General features: G+C 46.3%; 1 protein-coding gene, 1 long non-coding RNA gene and 1 pseudogene across 4 annotated transcripts in view; all 3 read left to right on the top strand.

Moving 5' to 3' along the window:
* Positions 1 to 1721: 1721 nt before the first annotated feature.
* On the top strand, positions 1722 to 12648 carry LOC115548676 (regulator of nonsense transcripts 1-like; annotated as a pseudogene).
* LOC115549272 (uncharacterized) lies at positions 4336 to 7301 on the top strand. 2 transcript variants are annotated; one of them, XR_003977730.1, is made up of 3 exons: positions 4336 to 5114; positions 5979 to 6099; positions 6437 to 7301. It is a non-coding gene; the product is annotated as an uncharacterized LOC115549272 (long non-coding RNA). The 2 variants fall into 2 exon arrangements; XR_003977729.1 differs by having other exon boundaries at positions 4336 to 6099.
* Positions 12649 to 13006: 358 nt separating the features above from the next.
* LOC115549268 (homer protein homolog 3) overlaps positions 13007 to 17247 on the top strand; it is an 18788-nt gene continuing 14547 nt past the window's right edge. The window contains exons 1-2 of one of the 2 annotated variants that reach the window (XM_030364388.1): positions 13007 to 16111; positions 16406 to 16454. In XM_030364388.1, the coding sequence (XP_030220248.1) occupies positions 16432 to 16454 (23 nt within the window). In that variant the 5' untranslated portion in view covers positions 13007 to 16111; positions 16406 to 16431. The remainder of the gene's footprint in view (positions 16112 to 16405; positions 16455 to 17247) is intronic. The other variant, XM_030364390.1, reaches the window with a different exon arrangement.

Genomic DNA, 17247 nt, shown 5'->3' with positions numbered 1-17247 from the left:
CTGGAATCTTCTAGCTTTTAGTGGGGGAGTAAAGCAGAAGTGCTTTTTACTGGAAAGGACTGCTGAATCAACCGCTTCTTTCTCTGGACCCTCCCAGATGAAAACCATGGCTGACACATGTGAAAACATAAGTGTTGTAATGGTTGACCACAAGTTCACGAAAGTGTGAACCAATGATAATTGATGATATATCAGGGCATGACAAGTACACAGCAGCATGTAAGCAAGTAACCAATCATCATGTGTACTTGTGTGGAGAAAGGGTTGGACCAGATTGAGAGAACCTCCTATAGAAGTGATGCTCCTGAGGATGACCAGACGTCATGACTTGAGGCGTAGTCAGCCAAACCACAAATCAATGAATTGATTAGTATTAACAAGATTAAGGCCCAATCCCATTTCTACCCCTTACCCCTTCCCCTTACCCATCCCCCTTGTTTTGAAGGGGTAAGGGGAAGGGGTAAGGGGTACGCCTTCCCCTTACCCCTTACCCCTTCCCCCTCCACCTACAAAACAAGGGTAAGGGGTAGAAATGGAAACAGGGCCTAAGACATGCTTTATCTGTTTCATTGGAATTGACCTGCACATTGGTTTGCTATGTACTGTACTTTGTATATATAGACAACTCAATATATCAGTACTTTTATTTCAAATTGTCTTAAAAATCCTTTCTCCTTTCAACCTGGGTAGCAGACAGAGTTGATAGCAATGAGGATAGACTACTTTGAAATTTGAAACTCTAAACTAAAGTTCCAAAAGTGACTTTATTGCTTATCTTCAAGGAGATAAACAGAGGGTTAGGGCTACGTATAAACAGCACTTGAAGGGAACTCTGTCTGTGTTAAAATACAACTTTTCCCTAGAGCTGCGAGTTTATCCTAGCTCCAAAAATAGAAACCCAGCGAACCACATCAAGAATCTGAACCTTTGGGAAGAGCCATGATCCACGAACCTGGCTTTGGTTGCAGCGCACTGGGTTGTACCATACCATGTTGTACTGTACTAGGTTAGCCTACACCTAGGTTGTACTGTACTAGGTTAACCTACTTTGAGGTTTTACTCTACTAGTTTGTGTAGTAGAAGATGGTTATACTAAGTTGAAATGTACTAGGTTGTTTTTTACTCGGTTGTGTTGTACTTGGTACAACACAACTGTGGTCTAGGTTGTGTCTTTGCCAGTGCTGCCATGTGTCTTTGCCTATTTATATTCTCTCTCCACTCGACTAGACAAGCCGTCTCTGGAAGAAGCCCATGCAGGAGTCTGCAATCAGGGCTCCAGTGTCATTGTCCATTGTCTCAGGTTAATCGTTTCCTCAAATGAAAACATGGCTTGCGTTCAATAAGTGGAAACTCGTACGCTGGCGAAGTTCCCATATGCCCCAGTACTGGGAGAGGCCATGGGAGGGCCATCACAGGAGAGAGGGTAATTCATCTTTGGAATCATAGCCGAAAAGTAGATTGTTGGAACACATCATGGGATGGTAGTTCCCACAGCACTACTAAATGCAAGCTTTACAGATGCCAATCACTGTCTAGAATCGGCAAGTTTAGAAGTTTGTACACTGGAGATATTCAAAAGTAATCTTGTCTAAGGGTTTGTTGGACATACTTTCCTAAAATGGCATATTAGGCTTATTGAAAAAGTTGTATTCATTATTATTAATGCATTATTTATTTTACATTTTTTGTCTATTTCCTCAACGCCAAATGATGATTAGAAAATGTGTTTATCCAAGTGAGTGCTGTCACGTTAACCCACTCGGGTTGACACACCCTACCATGAAGATTAATAATTAATTTAAATGTCTAACCCAAACTCAATATGCACGATTTTACCTGATCACCACAGAGCGCTGCTCCACTCGCTCTACAATCAGCCGAGCGAGGTGTGACGTCATCACTCGAAGTGGGAGTCTAGACGGCGCTCGTTTGACGTTGTCATCCATGATCAATTTGCCCCTCATTTACCGCGTTTTCACAATGATTAATTTTAGCCATCTTAAGCAACATCTGTCCTGATAACTGCCCGGAGCGTCTAATAATAATAGCTTCAAAATACGCTTAGTTTCTGGGAGAGAATGAGCATGGAAGTTTGAATGAGCGTCCTGGACGCCGAGGAAGCGGACAATGTTGCCAAATTGAGCCATATTTCCTGTACAATCTGGCAACCCTGGAAGCCGTTTGGCTCGGAGGAACGGAAACACAGGGCTCCCAGTATGAGTTCACCGACTTTACTCTGCCTAGCCAGACCCAACACAGAGACAACCGGACGAACAAGTGGGTGTGCATGTGGACGTTGTTTGCTAACATTGGCTATAGCTCCTGGTGCATCTTCGAGCTATAACGTTAACCGCGCATCTGGCAATGGCTGGCTGCTCCTCGGAGATACTAGTTGGCTCATATAGCCACGTGGGTACTGATGCATTCGTGATTCAAAAGGGCATATATCTTATTAATCCTGACACCATCCAATGGTAGTTTCTAGAGCAAATGTATGAGAAGCGGTCGGGTTTTTCAAAGCACCCGTCTGCGTGGCTGCTGCTGGTGCGTATGTTTGTTTTGATGATGGAGGGGGGCGGAGGAGGTGGGCGGAGCAGTTGGGGTGGAGCAGGTGGGTGGAGCAGGTGGAGTGGAGCAGGTGAGTGGAGCAGGTGGGTGGAGCAGGTGGGTGGGCGAAGCAGGTGGAGCAGGTGGAGTGGAGCAGGTGGAGTGGAGCAGGTGGGTGGGCGAAGCAGGTGGAGCAGGTGGAGTGGAGCAGGTGGGTGGAGCAGGTGGAGTGGAGCAGGTGGAGTGGAGCAGCTGGGCGTAGCAGTTGGTTGGAGCAGGTGGGTGGAGTTGAGCAGGTGGAGCAGGTGTAATGTAATGACAACCTGCATTCGGTTGTGCATAAACATGTATTGAACTACATTTTAATATGGAAGGACATGGTTATTACTAAAACAATGTATGAATGTTTGACTGCCTAGGACGGGTTGTATTTATTTGTAAGTCATAATGCCTAAACCCATAATTGTTTTGGTCTTGCTGTGGATATCTTTTGTCTTACCTGTCTAGCTAATGTGGGATTCATGATTCTGCTTGTGTTGTCGATTGCAACACGAGCAAGAACTGGTTTTGCAATTGACGTGGGAATCACAGTTTACACATCAAATGATCACTTATAATATAATCAGGGCTGTATCTTTTGCCGCCTATTTGTCCATCCAAAATTCTCAAAACAAAAATATTTTCTTCAAGTATAATTATTTACAATTTCAAACACAAATTATATTAACTAAAAATAAAAAGTAATTCATCAGTAATTCAACATCACCAAAACCTTTACGTCAGTGTAGTATAAAGCTTTGTTCATTTCTTGTGCTTAGAGTTCATTGATCTCTGGAGGGAGCGTCATATCAGGTACTAATACAAGTGATTGATGCAAGCTGAGCTTGGCAGGACCCCCTATGATTGTTCTGAATACAACTATGGGGAATACGCTACAATTTACACGTGCAACATTACGTTGCCTTAAGCTTTTGCTTGCCCTACAAAGTGATGGGCATCCATGTTCGCCATGATACAATCAACAACGTGTGTGTGTTTGTGTGTGTGTGTGTGTGTGTGTGTGTGTGTTTGTGCGCGTGAGAGAGAGTCGTTGAGAGATCAAAAATAAGTTGTTTTTTTAAGAATTCATTTGATACGTAAACACTTTTCAAAACCACCAGAGGGCACACTGTTTAACATAGTAATGTCATACAATAGTTACAAACAAGCAGTCAGAGCGTGTCATCACTTTGACACTTTGTTATTTATATGTAGTCGTTTCAGTAAGCACTAATTCTACGATGAACAGCGCTCAACCGGTCTGCTTATGTCGTGAATTTAATGTGTTTGAGAGGTGATAAAACAACATCTCATTCCATGTAGCTATTGTGTTGTGCGCAGGCAGCCGTGTGCCAGCCAGAGCAGCCTGAAGGACTTCCACTGGGACGGCTCCCAGGCGCTCATCCTGGGCCGCTGGGCCTGTCCTGGCTGGTGAAGTTCCCCTCGGAGCAGGAGCAGCTCTGCACACGCCAGGCCACCGCCCAGCAGGTCCACACGCTGGAGGAACTCTGGAAGGTACACACACACACGGGCACGGGCACACACACACACACACACACACACACACACACACACACACACACACACACACACACACACACACACACACACACACACACACACACACACACACACACACACACACACACACACACGGCATACACACATGACACACACAGGCACAGGCATGAGCATACACACACACGCATGGGCACATACACGCGCTGGCACACACAGGCACATACACATACTCACACACACACCACTGTGGATACACACTTCTAACTGTCTGCAGGCTTTGTTAACGAGTGTATAATCTGTACTGTTGGATGTAACGGTTGGAGATTTGGAATATGTACCAGAAGAGGTTGTGCAAATGAATGTCCCACCTACCTGCGAACGGTGGCTTTTATTGGCTATGGAAATCCTTTTTTTTCTATTTAGGAGGTGCTTTTATCCAAAGGGACTCGTTAGTGATTATATATTTTTTTCATTAATGAGGAGGTTGGAGTGAAGGGCATATTGCTCAGAGTCGGGGTTGGGGTTTGAACCCAGAACCTCTCAACTAAGATGCAAACACCCTCACCATGGGTCTATCTTGCCTCCCATATTATCATATATTCTCCCTCCATGATACATTAGCACTTCATCGGTGGCAGCTCAAGTGTTCGTTGTGTTTTGCCCGTGCAGACCCAGGACAACATCACGTTGAAATGGGATCTGGGGCTCTAAAAAACGGATTGCTTATTTCTCCGTTCCCAAGACGGACTCGGGTGGTAATTCTTTGATTTTTAATCCTCATCATCACCATTGTCCCAATCATGGTTTGTCTATCAGTGGTCCTTGACATTTAACATCACATCCGCCATGCATGACGAGAAGCACAATTTAAATATAGCTTGAATAAATATGTAACGGTTTTGCTTTTCTCCAGACATACGCTTCATGCAGGGCGATCTGACTGAGGTACCAAGGGGACTCGACCACTAACTGGAAGGGGAAGGGACATGTGATTACAGTCCCTGACAGTATCCTTCCACAGACTTATGTATCTACTGACAAGTGGACGGAATGGGAGAAAGACCCTTGATACGACCTGGATGTTAGGGCATGGCCGTGTATTGCTGAAAGACTTCGTCTTTAGATTCATATCTAAAGTCTGGTGCCGGATCAGCTTAAATCGGGGAGATGGGGCCTTTCACCTTCACCATACTTTCACTTGGTGTTTTTTCTTCTCTCCCAAGCTTTTGGCCGTCTCCCTAGAGAAGTTCTGCTATTATAGAAGAACTGCTGCATCCGACATGAGTGAAACCGTAACCCTACACACGTGGTCATAACTGCGCCCCTCCCCCTTAAGGCCAATGTGCCGCGCCTCGGAGACACGGAGGCGGAGCGGCCAGAGCACGGGATCGCTGCGGCTCCGGGACAGGAATCAACGCATCAGGACCGCGCGGCAGCTCTGTCCCGCCATGTATCACAAGTTACTGCATCTCCAGCCGGTGGACTTTGGAGCACTGGTAGACGTGGGCGCCGGTCTGTGTGTCGGCACACGCCCGGCCTCCGTCCTGGAGCCGCACCGTGTCTGGTGCACATTGGCCTTCAGCCACTCCCTTGCCCCGACACCTCACCAGATTGTGGTCGGTTTGGGAGTGGGCGTGGAGAGATAACTAGCCCCACCCTGTCTACCCTCCTTGGCCGCTGCCACACTCATGCATTAGTGGATACCTGATAAATGTTTGATTGATTTATATATATATAATTTTACGTTTAAAAGAAATATGCAAACAATATTGGGGGAATGAGTCAGGGGGCCAATGTGTGTATATATGTGGTATATGTTCTGAAGGAGACCTGTGGCCCTTGTTCTGCGGGTTCTCCTTGACCTTCTGTAGGAGACTCTGGGGATGAGATGGCCATGGAGGATCAGCGGGTGCTCCGGTGGAGGTGCCTCACGACCCTAACCCTGACTCCCAGCCGGACTCTCTGTGGTGGGCCGCCTCCTTGACAGGAACTGTGAGTTGAGACGTATGCTGCATGCGCTTCTCTGCTCATTCTATGTCGAGCCCCAGTGACACATGCAAGCCCCTATGATGTATTGCCTGTTAAATGCCATTAAATGGGAATTCGGTACAAAATGTGGTCACTGAAGTCAAAATAGAGACGGATGGTCTTGCTGTCGTGGCATCTCTCTGGCTGTTATGGGGGTCAAGTGACACATTTTGAGACACTAGCAAGCTATCCTCGTTCATTGTCCCCTAATGGTGGCTGATTGTAGTGTTTTGTGTTACTGTATCAGCAGCAATGGTAACGTGTTCATTTTGATCTGCTCTGGTCCTATTCCACCGGTAAGGACGCACAGCTCCCTGGAGACCCCTACGGTGGACGAGACCCCTGTGGTGGACGAGACCTCGGTGTCGGGCTACGTCTACCACCAGCTGCTGGGCCACGAGGGGGGGGGAGGACGTAGTCATCAGGTGTCCGCTCCCCACGCGCTTCACCGCCCCGGGCATGCCCGGCCTCCACCAATCCCGGGTGGGAGGGCACCATCCATCCCTCCTTACAACCAGCAGGCAGTGCTGGGACGTGCTGAGACGGCTCCCCTGCACTTATATTCGTGGATGATAATGAGTAAAACGGGCATGAGCTTGGTTAGTTTATAATTACAGAGCAAAACACACCTCGCATTCTTCTGCTAAACTTACGGAAACAAAACACACCTCACACAATACCAACCTCAGTTACTATGCGTGTGATTTCGGTGTGTGCGTGCGCGGGGTGTAAAAAAGGGTAATCCCGTGGACTCCTACCTTTTGTATTTCACCTGGTTCTTTTCCACCAGGGTTTAAAACCATATTTTCCACCTGCTGTCATTAAGGTGTATGAGGCGTAGACCGTCCTACAGCGCCCCCTGAGTCTGATCCAGGTACTACAGGCACCGTGCTCAACCACCTGGCCAGGCGGGGCAGCGGGTAACTCGCTGTGTCTGAGCTTGGCCCGGTGTGATGATGTTTGCTGTGAGCTGTGTGGCCCAATAGGACAGGGCTTAGAGGGTGTTTGTCTGGAACAGGGGTTCCCAAACTCCTTTAACCCGAGACCCAAAAGAGAAATTTGCTGTCTCCCCGGAACCCAAACGTACAAGATGCAGCATGAATTGCCGTAACATCTACTTTAAAAATGTTGATAAAGAATACAACAATTAAATCAATTAAAATGTATTTGAAATGTATTTATTTCATTATAAAAGTACATTAGGCAATAATCTGTATAATGCAGAGTATGACGTTATGTTTCTGAACACTGCACTGGGACCTTGCAGTCTGAACTTAAAGTGAGGACATGGAGGCAGTAAGCCCACTATGTCAGCTGTAGTTGGGAGTTTATATAATGTATACAGAACAGAAACACAATCACACCAATACTCAAATCTGCTGAGCATAATATAAAGCTCTTCATAAACATATTGTAAAATATGCAAATAACATTTTCTTTTAACACTTTTAAATGAGCCAACATGTTCTGCTCTCCTTTCTATTTGTCTCCCCCTCACCTCTCCAAATCCTTTCCCCCTCACTTTGTCCCTCAGCCTTAAACCCCAGCATTCATCACCATTCAGATTCAGTGTTACTGACTTATTTAAAGACGATGCTGACCTGACCTTCTCGGGGGGCCATAATATTGTATCAACATGCATTTTCGTATGTCAAGTCCCAGTGTGTCTAATGGTGTATACCTGCTTAATAGATGGAGGACAGTGCAGGCAGCCTCTGTGTATGCACAGGCCCTGGTTATAATGTCCCCTCGATTTAATGGTTGCAATGAAAGGACAAGTGTTACCAAGACTAGCATGTCATACCATTGCCATACATTTGTCAATGCAATGATTCTCAAGGATATACTTTGTATTTTGTTTATTTTTGAACCTCTCTATTCTTCATGTTTGCGATTCACTTGAAAATACAAGTAATATTAGCTAGCTAGCAACACACTACTCGTAACCATCAGACGCAAAACAAAAGATGAAATGTTTGTTTTGTGTGACAAACAAACACACCTTGACTGACTTACTTTTCCACTGTCAAAACACTGCCTATTGAAGGTCTCTTTGCAAAATCAAAAAGTCCAAATGTATCTGAAATGAACAGTCCACCGTCACACAAAAGAACACTTCTATTTTAATTAGGAAAATTAATTCATATCATAGCATAGTTATGCATCTTACTCTGCCAATTGGCAACCCTAATAAAAACGGGCCCCCTAAATTTGAGAAAGGCTGGTCTAGAAGGTTACAAAATGCCAAGGAAGAATAACGTCTAAAGTTCTGCAGTATTTCAAAACGTTGAAAGATTACCCCAAAAAAAGTCAAATGCTAAATGAGTCAACAGCAGCTGTCATCATAACACCAACTGGTGAAAAGTATTCTTTCTGTCAGTGCATTTCCATTGTTATGATTAATTAATTGGTGCTGTTTCTGCTCTATATGCTGAAACGCATCATTCAAATGTATTTTACATTTTAATCAGTCACCTCTACAGTCTCTTTATGGATGCAAGTTTTTTCATGATGGGATGTGAATACTGTGCGTAATCAGTCTGAACAAAGTCTCTACATAAATGACGGTAAATAATAATGGTCCTTATTATGTATTTTAGCCTCATAGTAGCCGATGTCAAAAAAGGTGGACGGCCATTTAGTGAAGGCACTGGAAACTAAAATTGAGCCTCACATTTTAGTAAATATATGATCTATGATTTGACGATGGGACTGGTCTGACAGACATGACCATGCAAAATCGGGGTCATCTGGTATCATCTATAAGCAGCCATACATTTCTTCATTAAGTCGCAAATGAGTTTAGCATCGAAGCAGTTTCAACTTCTTATCTCGAGCTAGATTTTGGTATGATGTGCGTTCCACACAGCCTTAGTATTTATAGCGTGTGTTTGCCTAGTGTTTAGTGTGTGCTGGGTCTTCTGTCCACAGCGCACTGGAGCTCAATAAGCTGCAGCAGCTGAAGGATGAGAGCAGGGAGCTGTCGTCCTCGGATGAGGAGCGCTCCAGAGCTCTGAAAGGCTCCGCCGACAGGGAGCGGCTCATGATAGCCTATATAAGATACATCTACCTGACCTATGATTTGATTTGCGCCCACGTTGCTTCGCCTCTGTTTCTATGAGTAATCAAGTGAGGCACGTAGTTAAAGAAAAGACGTGCCTCACTTGATGGTTCGGCTCCGTCCTGATTGACGAGACCTCCCCGGCCACAGAGCCAGAGTGCACGCTGCCCGCGGTCCAGGGGGACAGGCAGGCGTGAGCACCGCCCACGTGCTCCCTGGGGGTTAATGAACCACGTCCTGTGTGTTAACCCGAGTGCACAGCCCCAGTACAAGGTGGATGTGTCAGAGAGGGGGCTATAGAGGCAGGATACAGGTTATATTGTGTTCCAATCCCCATGGAGGAAAGTCATTCAATAACGGTTGCTGTGCTGGTATCGCAACGGCGCTGACAAGTTATTTTGTTTACGTTTATGATATTACATAACAGGAAATGTAAATGCTAAAGGCTACGGGAAATTATTACAAATTACTGTTTGCTTGTCAAAGGTGCAACGTGTAAGGTGGGGCAAAGTGTCAAATACATCCTCAACACGGCACAAGAACGTTTTGGGTTCCGACCCTATTGTAAGAAACATGGAAATGCAGAGTCCCTCCCTCCCTTCTCTCTTATCAGACATTTTCATGCCGGGAGCGGTAGGGGGTGTTAATGGCCCCTTGCTAAGTGCCTTTGGCGTCATTGCCTTAATTGTTCCATTGATTGACTCCCTCTCTATCTGGGGGCAGCACCTCCACAATGATTGGCAAGAGGTGAGAACCCTCTCTGGGCAGCACTTCTTCTTCTTCATCCTCTCATGAGGGACTGAGGGCAGACTGGACGCTGCAGTGACGGCAGTCCTCTCTTGAGGTATAAAGTGGTATTACGAGACGGAACAGGCCTGTGCTAGATGGGGTGGCTGATGACTTAAGTATGTATCTCTGAAACACAACTTTGGGAGATATGTTAGGTCATCGTCTGACCTAACATAAAAGTTGATTCTTCACATTCAGGTAATGATTGTTATAATCTTAGATTATCCGTTTTAAACTGATAATCACGTCGCACCAACATTAATTGTACATACTAACATAGCAAATGAATGATGCAGTGTGTTTTGTAGTAACTGCTTTATAGTTATTTAGAATACGATACTCCAATTCTTTTGGTATCAAGTTTCTGCAAAATGCGCTAACGTGAATGTGTCCCATCCCCAGCTGATCCTGGTGGGCGACCACTGCCGGCTGGGGCGTGGTGAGGTGATCCTGGTGGGGGGCGACCACTGGGCTGGGCCCGTGGTGAGGCTGAAGGAGGCAGCCCAGGCGGGCCAGCCCCTGTGTGAGGGGCTGGTGGTGCTGGGCGTGCACCACCCTCAGGGCCCGCGGCGCCTTCCCCTCCAGCGTCTCCAGCGATGGCTCCCTGCAGAACGGCCTCCCGGCAGGTGAGGGCACACGTCGGAGCACTGCATCGTTGGTAAAAAAAAAAGCAGAAGGTGCTTCCCAACCGCTATTGATTCTGCTGCGTTCCTCATGATTTATTTATCAGGGGTCCGTGTTTCCCTTCCTTACGTTACGTGCCATGACGGTAAAGCCTTAATGGGTATTCCATGAAATCGTTTTGTTCTGGCTCATGTCAAGCAGCAGTCCAAATCTGAGATGTCATAAGGATGTCATAAGGATGTCATAAGGATGTCCTAAGGATGTCCACTAGGCCTTGTTATTCCTTTGTGTTTTTCTTTATTGACTGTGAAATGCAATAGTAGCTTTAGGTATCAAGTGGTGCGTCACCTGCATAACAAATGAGCTTTTGTCCCCCACAGAGGACCGTGTGAAGGGCTTTGACTTCCAGTGGCTCAGGAACATCCTACCTCAACTGGTTGTTCAGCCCTTTTGTTTGACCAAAGGATTATCTCTAGTAAAGGGTACTTTGCAACTGGTGTGTGTGTGTGTGTGTGTGTGTGTGTGTGTGTGTGTGTGTGTGTGTGTGTGTGTGTGTGTGTGTGTGTGTGTGTGTGTGTGTGTGTGTGTGTGTGTCTGTGTGTGTGTGTGTGTGTGTGTGTGTGTGTGTGTATGTGTGTGTGTGTGTGTGTGTGTCTGTGTGAAGCTGTGTGGAGCTCCTGGCCAGCGGTTTTCGAGGTTCGCGTCAGAGAGGGTTAAGCTTCTTGAATACAGTGTTACCGTCAGTGTTTGGCGCATTCCATGTACAACCTCGCTCACCGCTCGAGCAACGAGGAGCACTGCTCATGCTCTGTGTCCTGAGACCCTGTTCATCTCTGTGTACATGAGATCAGCCTAGCTTTGGGAGATATTGATGTTGACAGAGCTGGGATGTTCGTCGTGTTTCATGTTTGTTTCGCAGCGATGTCATGTTTATAAAGGGTTTAAAAGTCTGAGAGCGGGGGGACTAGACTTTTCAGGGGTCACAAGTAATGACGCAAGGCATGTAACAAGGTTTTGACTATACATCCTATTTGTAGTTTACTCCGTATTTACATGTAATTGTATGGTATGCGGGATTCAGTCAGAGGCAAAAAAACCTCAGAAGACCCTGTTAACACACTAATTGACTGATATCCTAATAATCGACTGATAGATTTAGAGAGATCTAAGAAAGCCACACCAAACTCCTGATAATTAATAGTACCTCAAAATAAATAAATGGGATAAGCCTTCATAGAAAATAAATGTGGGAGAAACCCGTCACGCTCATTAACCGAAAGCATACCTCTCTGTGAGTGCAACACAGAGAGGTATGGGGGGGGGGGCACCAGGCGGTCGTCATAGAAACCGAGGAGGAGGAGGAGGGCAGCATGGGAACCAGATGAGCGGCAGCCAGGACCCCGGCTCCCAGCCCTACTCCCAGGGGCCCATCCCCCAGGGTTACGTCAACATGAGCCAGTGGAGGCAGCCGGGCCCGTCTGGCCTGTCCCCGTCTGGCCTGTCCCACCCCCTCCTGTCCCCTCCGCTCCTGTCCCAGCCGGGCCCGTCTGGCCCGTCCCACCCCCTCCTGTCCCCTCCGATCCTGTCCCAGCCGGGCCTGTCCCACCCCCTCCGTCCCCTCCGCTCCTGTACACTCCACTCCTGTCCACTTCGCTCCTGTCCCAGCCGGGCCTGTCCCAGCCCGAGGCTTCACAGGTCCGCTTCACACTCCCGTATGGGGCAGATGAATTGTCTGCCCTTTTAAATGTCAGGGCAGGATAAAGAGGGCATTGTGTATGTAATGAGTGCTGTTCACATGAGGACCGGCTGCTAGGTACACTTTTCTGTTTACATTAGTGGATTATGGCAAAGGCATCTTTTACCTTTGAAAAAACAATCAACAGTTTTTCCTAATCCTTGGCCTTCGGGTTTCCCGTGCTCAGGATGGCTACCTGGGCGATGAGTTCAAGCCCCAGACAGAAGTGGCTCTGTCCCAGGACTGCACCCACCAGGGGGAGCGGGCCTACCACTGAGACGCAACCGGACTGTCCCAGTGCTAGACTGCGAGCGACAAGGTTAACGCTGAATTCTTGACGGGTGCTCTCTTAAGCCAGTGAAGGATGGATTTTGGGTGGAAAAGACAACGACAACCCGAGTACAGCTGGACACGAGGAGAGCAAGAGCGGAAGCTGCACGGCTTCCAATGGGAGGATACCGCGAAGGAGAAAGCCGTCCACCGAGAAGCAGAGTTGGACCGGGTCACATTGACCTTTGGTAAAACGGAGGGCGGAAGGTCACATGTTGGCTGAGTGGGAGATAGGGGACAGCCCTATCTCTCACGAGGGGGGGGGGGTCGGAGGGGGGGGGCAGGGCGGGGAGGGGGTGGTGTGTCCTTCAAAGCACGTTTGGTGAGCTTGCTCCAAAAAGGGGAGAAGGAAGAGTGAGTAGAGCTGCTCAGTGCCACACTACTCAAAGTGCACTCAAACAGCAGGACTTCCCCCGGCTACAGAGGGAGACACAGAGAGGCCGGAGGGGGACGGGACTCAGGGCAATCAGCCGACATGGGAACCCTCTTTTGAACGTTTTGTTGGCCTTTTGAACGTCTGAGTTAGAGAGGACTTTTTGTGCTGGTAGCGCTGCAGATTTAAGGAGATAAACATCTGAGGGAGAAAATGTATAGTCTCTAATTATGTGCGGTGCATCGTCGAATATGAGTTGGAAATGTCTCGGCATGCAGCCTGTCTTTGTTAAGATTCTAATATACGGCAAGTGAACGTCATGGGCCATCAATCTGGGAGGTCTTAAAGCGCTTTATAAAATAGAAGATTTTCATTGATATATTTCACACCGTTTAGTCTTCAAACTCCAAGCAGTAGACCAGAAGGATCTGTGACAATTCGATTTTGGATATCTAGATATATATTTCACCAATGACACCAAAAGCTGCAGCAAGTAAATAGACACCATCAATATTGTGTTAAGAGTTAAGAGAAGTTCATGTTTTTCATCATTTGAAAATGATTAGCCAACCTTGAGTGAATTCACGTGAAACTGGCCCAGAATCACCATTTTCCGCACAGGCAGAATGATGACGAAGCTTACATCAACAGAATAACCCAAAGGAAGAATATTGCCAAAAGGTCCAAAAGTAGTGATTGAATAAATGGAGACGTTTATTGATGTAAAGTAAAGGTACAGTGAAATGCATGTTAATTCATTGTGATGACCCTTGGCTCGGCCTTATAGTGACCACTTTGAGTTGTGTCCACTTGTTGACTATAAAGGAAGAGGGCAGAAGTGTTGAGACACAAGTTTCAGAGTCCCAGTTTTGGCCTTCACAGAATACCTCTGAAAAATAGATGAGAAACCTCCAAGTGACTGAATCTGGTTGAATCTTCATGAAGGAGGTCAGGTAGTAGCGGACTCACACTGTTTGAAGGCAGGGGCGAAAAAATAAAAAGGGCACATTCTGCACAACATGGGGCCCCACCAAGTGTGCAAAAAGCTATGATGCATCACGTATGGCACTTTCTCTCGTATTCACCACTCTGTAAGGGCATTAAGAGGGCACTCATTGAGGCACGTTATCGAATTATCTTGTTGTAGAAGGCTCATCATCATAATTTATTGTATGAAGGGGCACCAGAGGGCACCCAATAATTCTTTTCACATGTAAAGGGCAGCCAATAAGGCACTTTTCTCTCTCGCCACTCTTGAGGGCACTATTTCAACCATGGAGGCCCCCCCCCCCCCCCCTGAGTCCGCCACTGAGGTCAGGAATAGAATCGGCACTGAGTTGACTGTTCTCTTTCCACATTGGGCACCGGAAATCCTTATTTGATGGCAGTCGATAGATTTAGATCATATCCTGCTTTATTTAGAGCAGAGTTGGAAGAGTTAGTTTAGTTGCCTGTGGTTTCGTTCTCCCTGTTTGGACGCCTCAAGCTCATGAAACAGAAGAGATAATCGATTGAAGCGGACAAAACAAAGTTACACCCTACTGTCACCATCCTGCTGTGTAGAAGTAGTGTGCTCATTATAAATAACAACATCCCACTGTTATTCGATTATAACATAAAAAAAAATGATATTGTACATATTTATGTCTGATAGACAATCCTATGTTAAATGTTTGAATAAGATCCACCCATTCAATTGATTTGAACCTTGTGTAGTGGATGCAGCCAGGAACAGAACTGCAACTAACAGAGTGCATGTAGGTACAGTAGCATAACCACGGTATTGATGACGCTGCAGGAGCTTAGTTTCTCACTACTGAATATCTGTTTTTCTGCCGGTACCTGTAGGGAGTGTTCTCTAGTGACCCACGTGTCTATTTCCTGCGTAGTGCCTGACCTTTTGCGTGGATATATATAGAGCATAATTTGCTTATATTGTAGCAACCAGAAGCATTCTGCTTTGTCATGTCCCACTACGACCACATCCAGAAGGGCCATTTATTTATCTTTACTGCTGACGGTGTGATTTGAATAGATTTAGTGTGCTTCGGGTAGAAAACAAAAAAAAAAAACTCTTGAAATGCCTCTTTTTGTTAGTTACTGCACGTAAAAAAAAAAAAGACGGCTTGAAATGTAGCCAATTTCAGTTGAATAATGTTTGGTGATCAAAATGACACACTGTAATTGATATACAATAAAGGATCGGATTCCTAATTGTTCTGATACTCGTCGGGTTCCCGTCAGTCATTCATCGGCCTAACAATAATAATCAGAATCAACGCAGCAAGACCGGACGCATGTAGACTCCAATATGTTGGACTTCAATATTTTTTACCATTCTTTAAATACAGTCATTGGTCATAGGCTAGCCCAACGTTGCATATAGTTAGTGAAAACCATGTCCCGATGGGTTTGACATGAGGCGCCAGTGATCCAGCAGGTGGTGGTGTGGTGTCGACCAGGAGCCCGTAACTAAGCGCTACTGAAGCGCAGCTGCCTGCAACTCTCCTCCAGCCTCAGACCGTCTGGCTACTGCTACTGATGCTGCTGCAGTCTGCATCCCGGATAAAACCCGTCCCAAGTCATGTAGTTATTACTTAGTACATCACCATTGACAAAAGAAGACAAATCCACTGGCCGTTGAAGTTTGAAGCGTTCAAAGCAGCCGGGGGTAAAACAGCGGCTGCCTCTGGTCTGGTTAGGATACTGGTCCACCGGGTAATGGACGAGCACACTGATCCACAGGGTCCTCAGCATCTCGGATGTTTTTACGCGGTCCTTCCAGTCAAAAAGACTCAAGTGACCGAAAAAAATAAGACGTCTACCGGTTTAGTTTATGTGCGCTAGATTGCCAAACTGCTGCAGGTATAGCCACTCAGCACTTTGCAGTGCAGGATTCCCGTGCAGAGGAGAGCAGACCGGAGCACGGACACTTTCACCGGGCAGCAGCAGACCAGAGCACCGACACTTTCACCGGGCAGCAGCAGCCAGCAGACACCCGCCAAATCCAGTCCATCTGTCTGGTGGAACGGAAATTGAACTCTTGTTTCACTTGAGAAATGTGGTGAGTGAGCTATTAAGGGTTATTAACAATTATGTTCATTCTGATGAAAATATATGTAATATTTCTGTTATTATACAGCACTTTAAGCCTACCCCCAAGCATCTCTTTCTATTACATTTCTTTCAACAAATTCTAGGCCTCCTATTGGTCAATTACAGGTGGAAATGGACAAGGTTCCTACATTATTTCATTTTTTTTCTGACAGTAGGCTTGTCTCAATGTTGAGAGGACAAGATCAGATACCAGTGTGTATCTGTCCATGTGAATATTATTTCTGTGTCCCTCTCTTTCCAGAAAGGAAGTCTCAATGACCTTGTAAGATGTTTTCACACCACAGAGAAAGGTAAGCAAAGACAATTAGGTTGGCCTTTTTTCCTTTCCTCCTCTTTTTAACCCCATTTTGTTGTTGTTTATGACCATGTAGTTCTAACGACAAGCCCTTCTAACGACATCTACGATCTGACACTAGTAACAATCTGTTGAACAAATAGATGATGTGTAGGCCTGCTTTTAGCAGAGTGATGAGTAAGAAGTTTGAAAGAGAAAATAGCTGCTCTTGCACTCATGTAGCCTGTATGATTTCCACAATGAAGTCGGTGTTACAGATCAGGCAAATCATATTGTGTCTCATTTGTTCTTCACAGTAATAGATATGCTTGAGATATCAGTGATGCAGTTGTACTTAGAGATGGAGACACCCTAAAAGTCTCTGTCACTCCTCTGCTTCCTCCGCTACTCTCTCTCTCTCCCTCTCTCTCTCTCTCTCTCTCTCTCTCTCTCTCTCTCTCTCTCTCTCTCTCTCTCTCTCTCTCTCTCTCTCTCTCTCTCTCTCTCTCTCTCTCTCTCTCTCTCTCTCTCTCCCTCTCTCTGTCTCTCTGTTGCTCTCTAATACACACACACACACACACACACACACACACACACACACACACACACACACACACACTCACACACACACACACACACACACACACACACACACACACACACACACACACACACACACACACACACACACACACACACACACACACACACACACACACACACACAGACAGACAGACAGACAGACAGACACACACACACACACACACACACACACACACAAACACACACACACACACACACACACACAC

This window comes from Gadus morhua, chromosome 8, assembly GCF_902167405.1.
Source record: "Gadus morhua chromosome 8, gadMor3.0, whole genome shotgun sequence".
NCBI classification, from domain to species: domain Eukaryota; kingdom Metazoa; phylum Chordata; class Actinopteri; order Gadiformes; family Gadidae; genus Gadus; species Gadus morhua.
The sequence above is the reverse complement of the archived record's forward strand: the minus strand, read 5'-3'. Positions and strand labels throughout refer to the sequence as shown.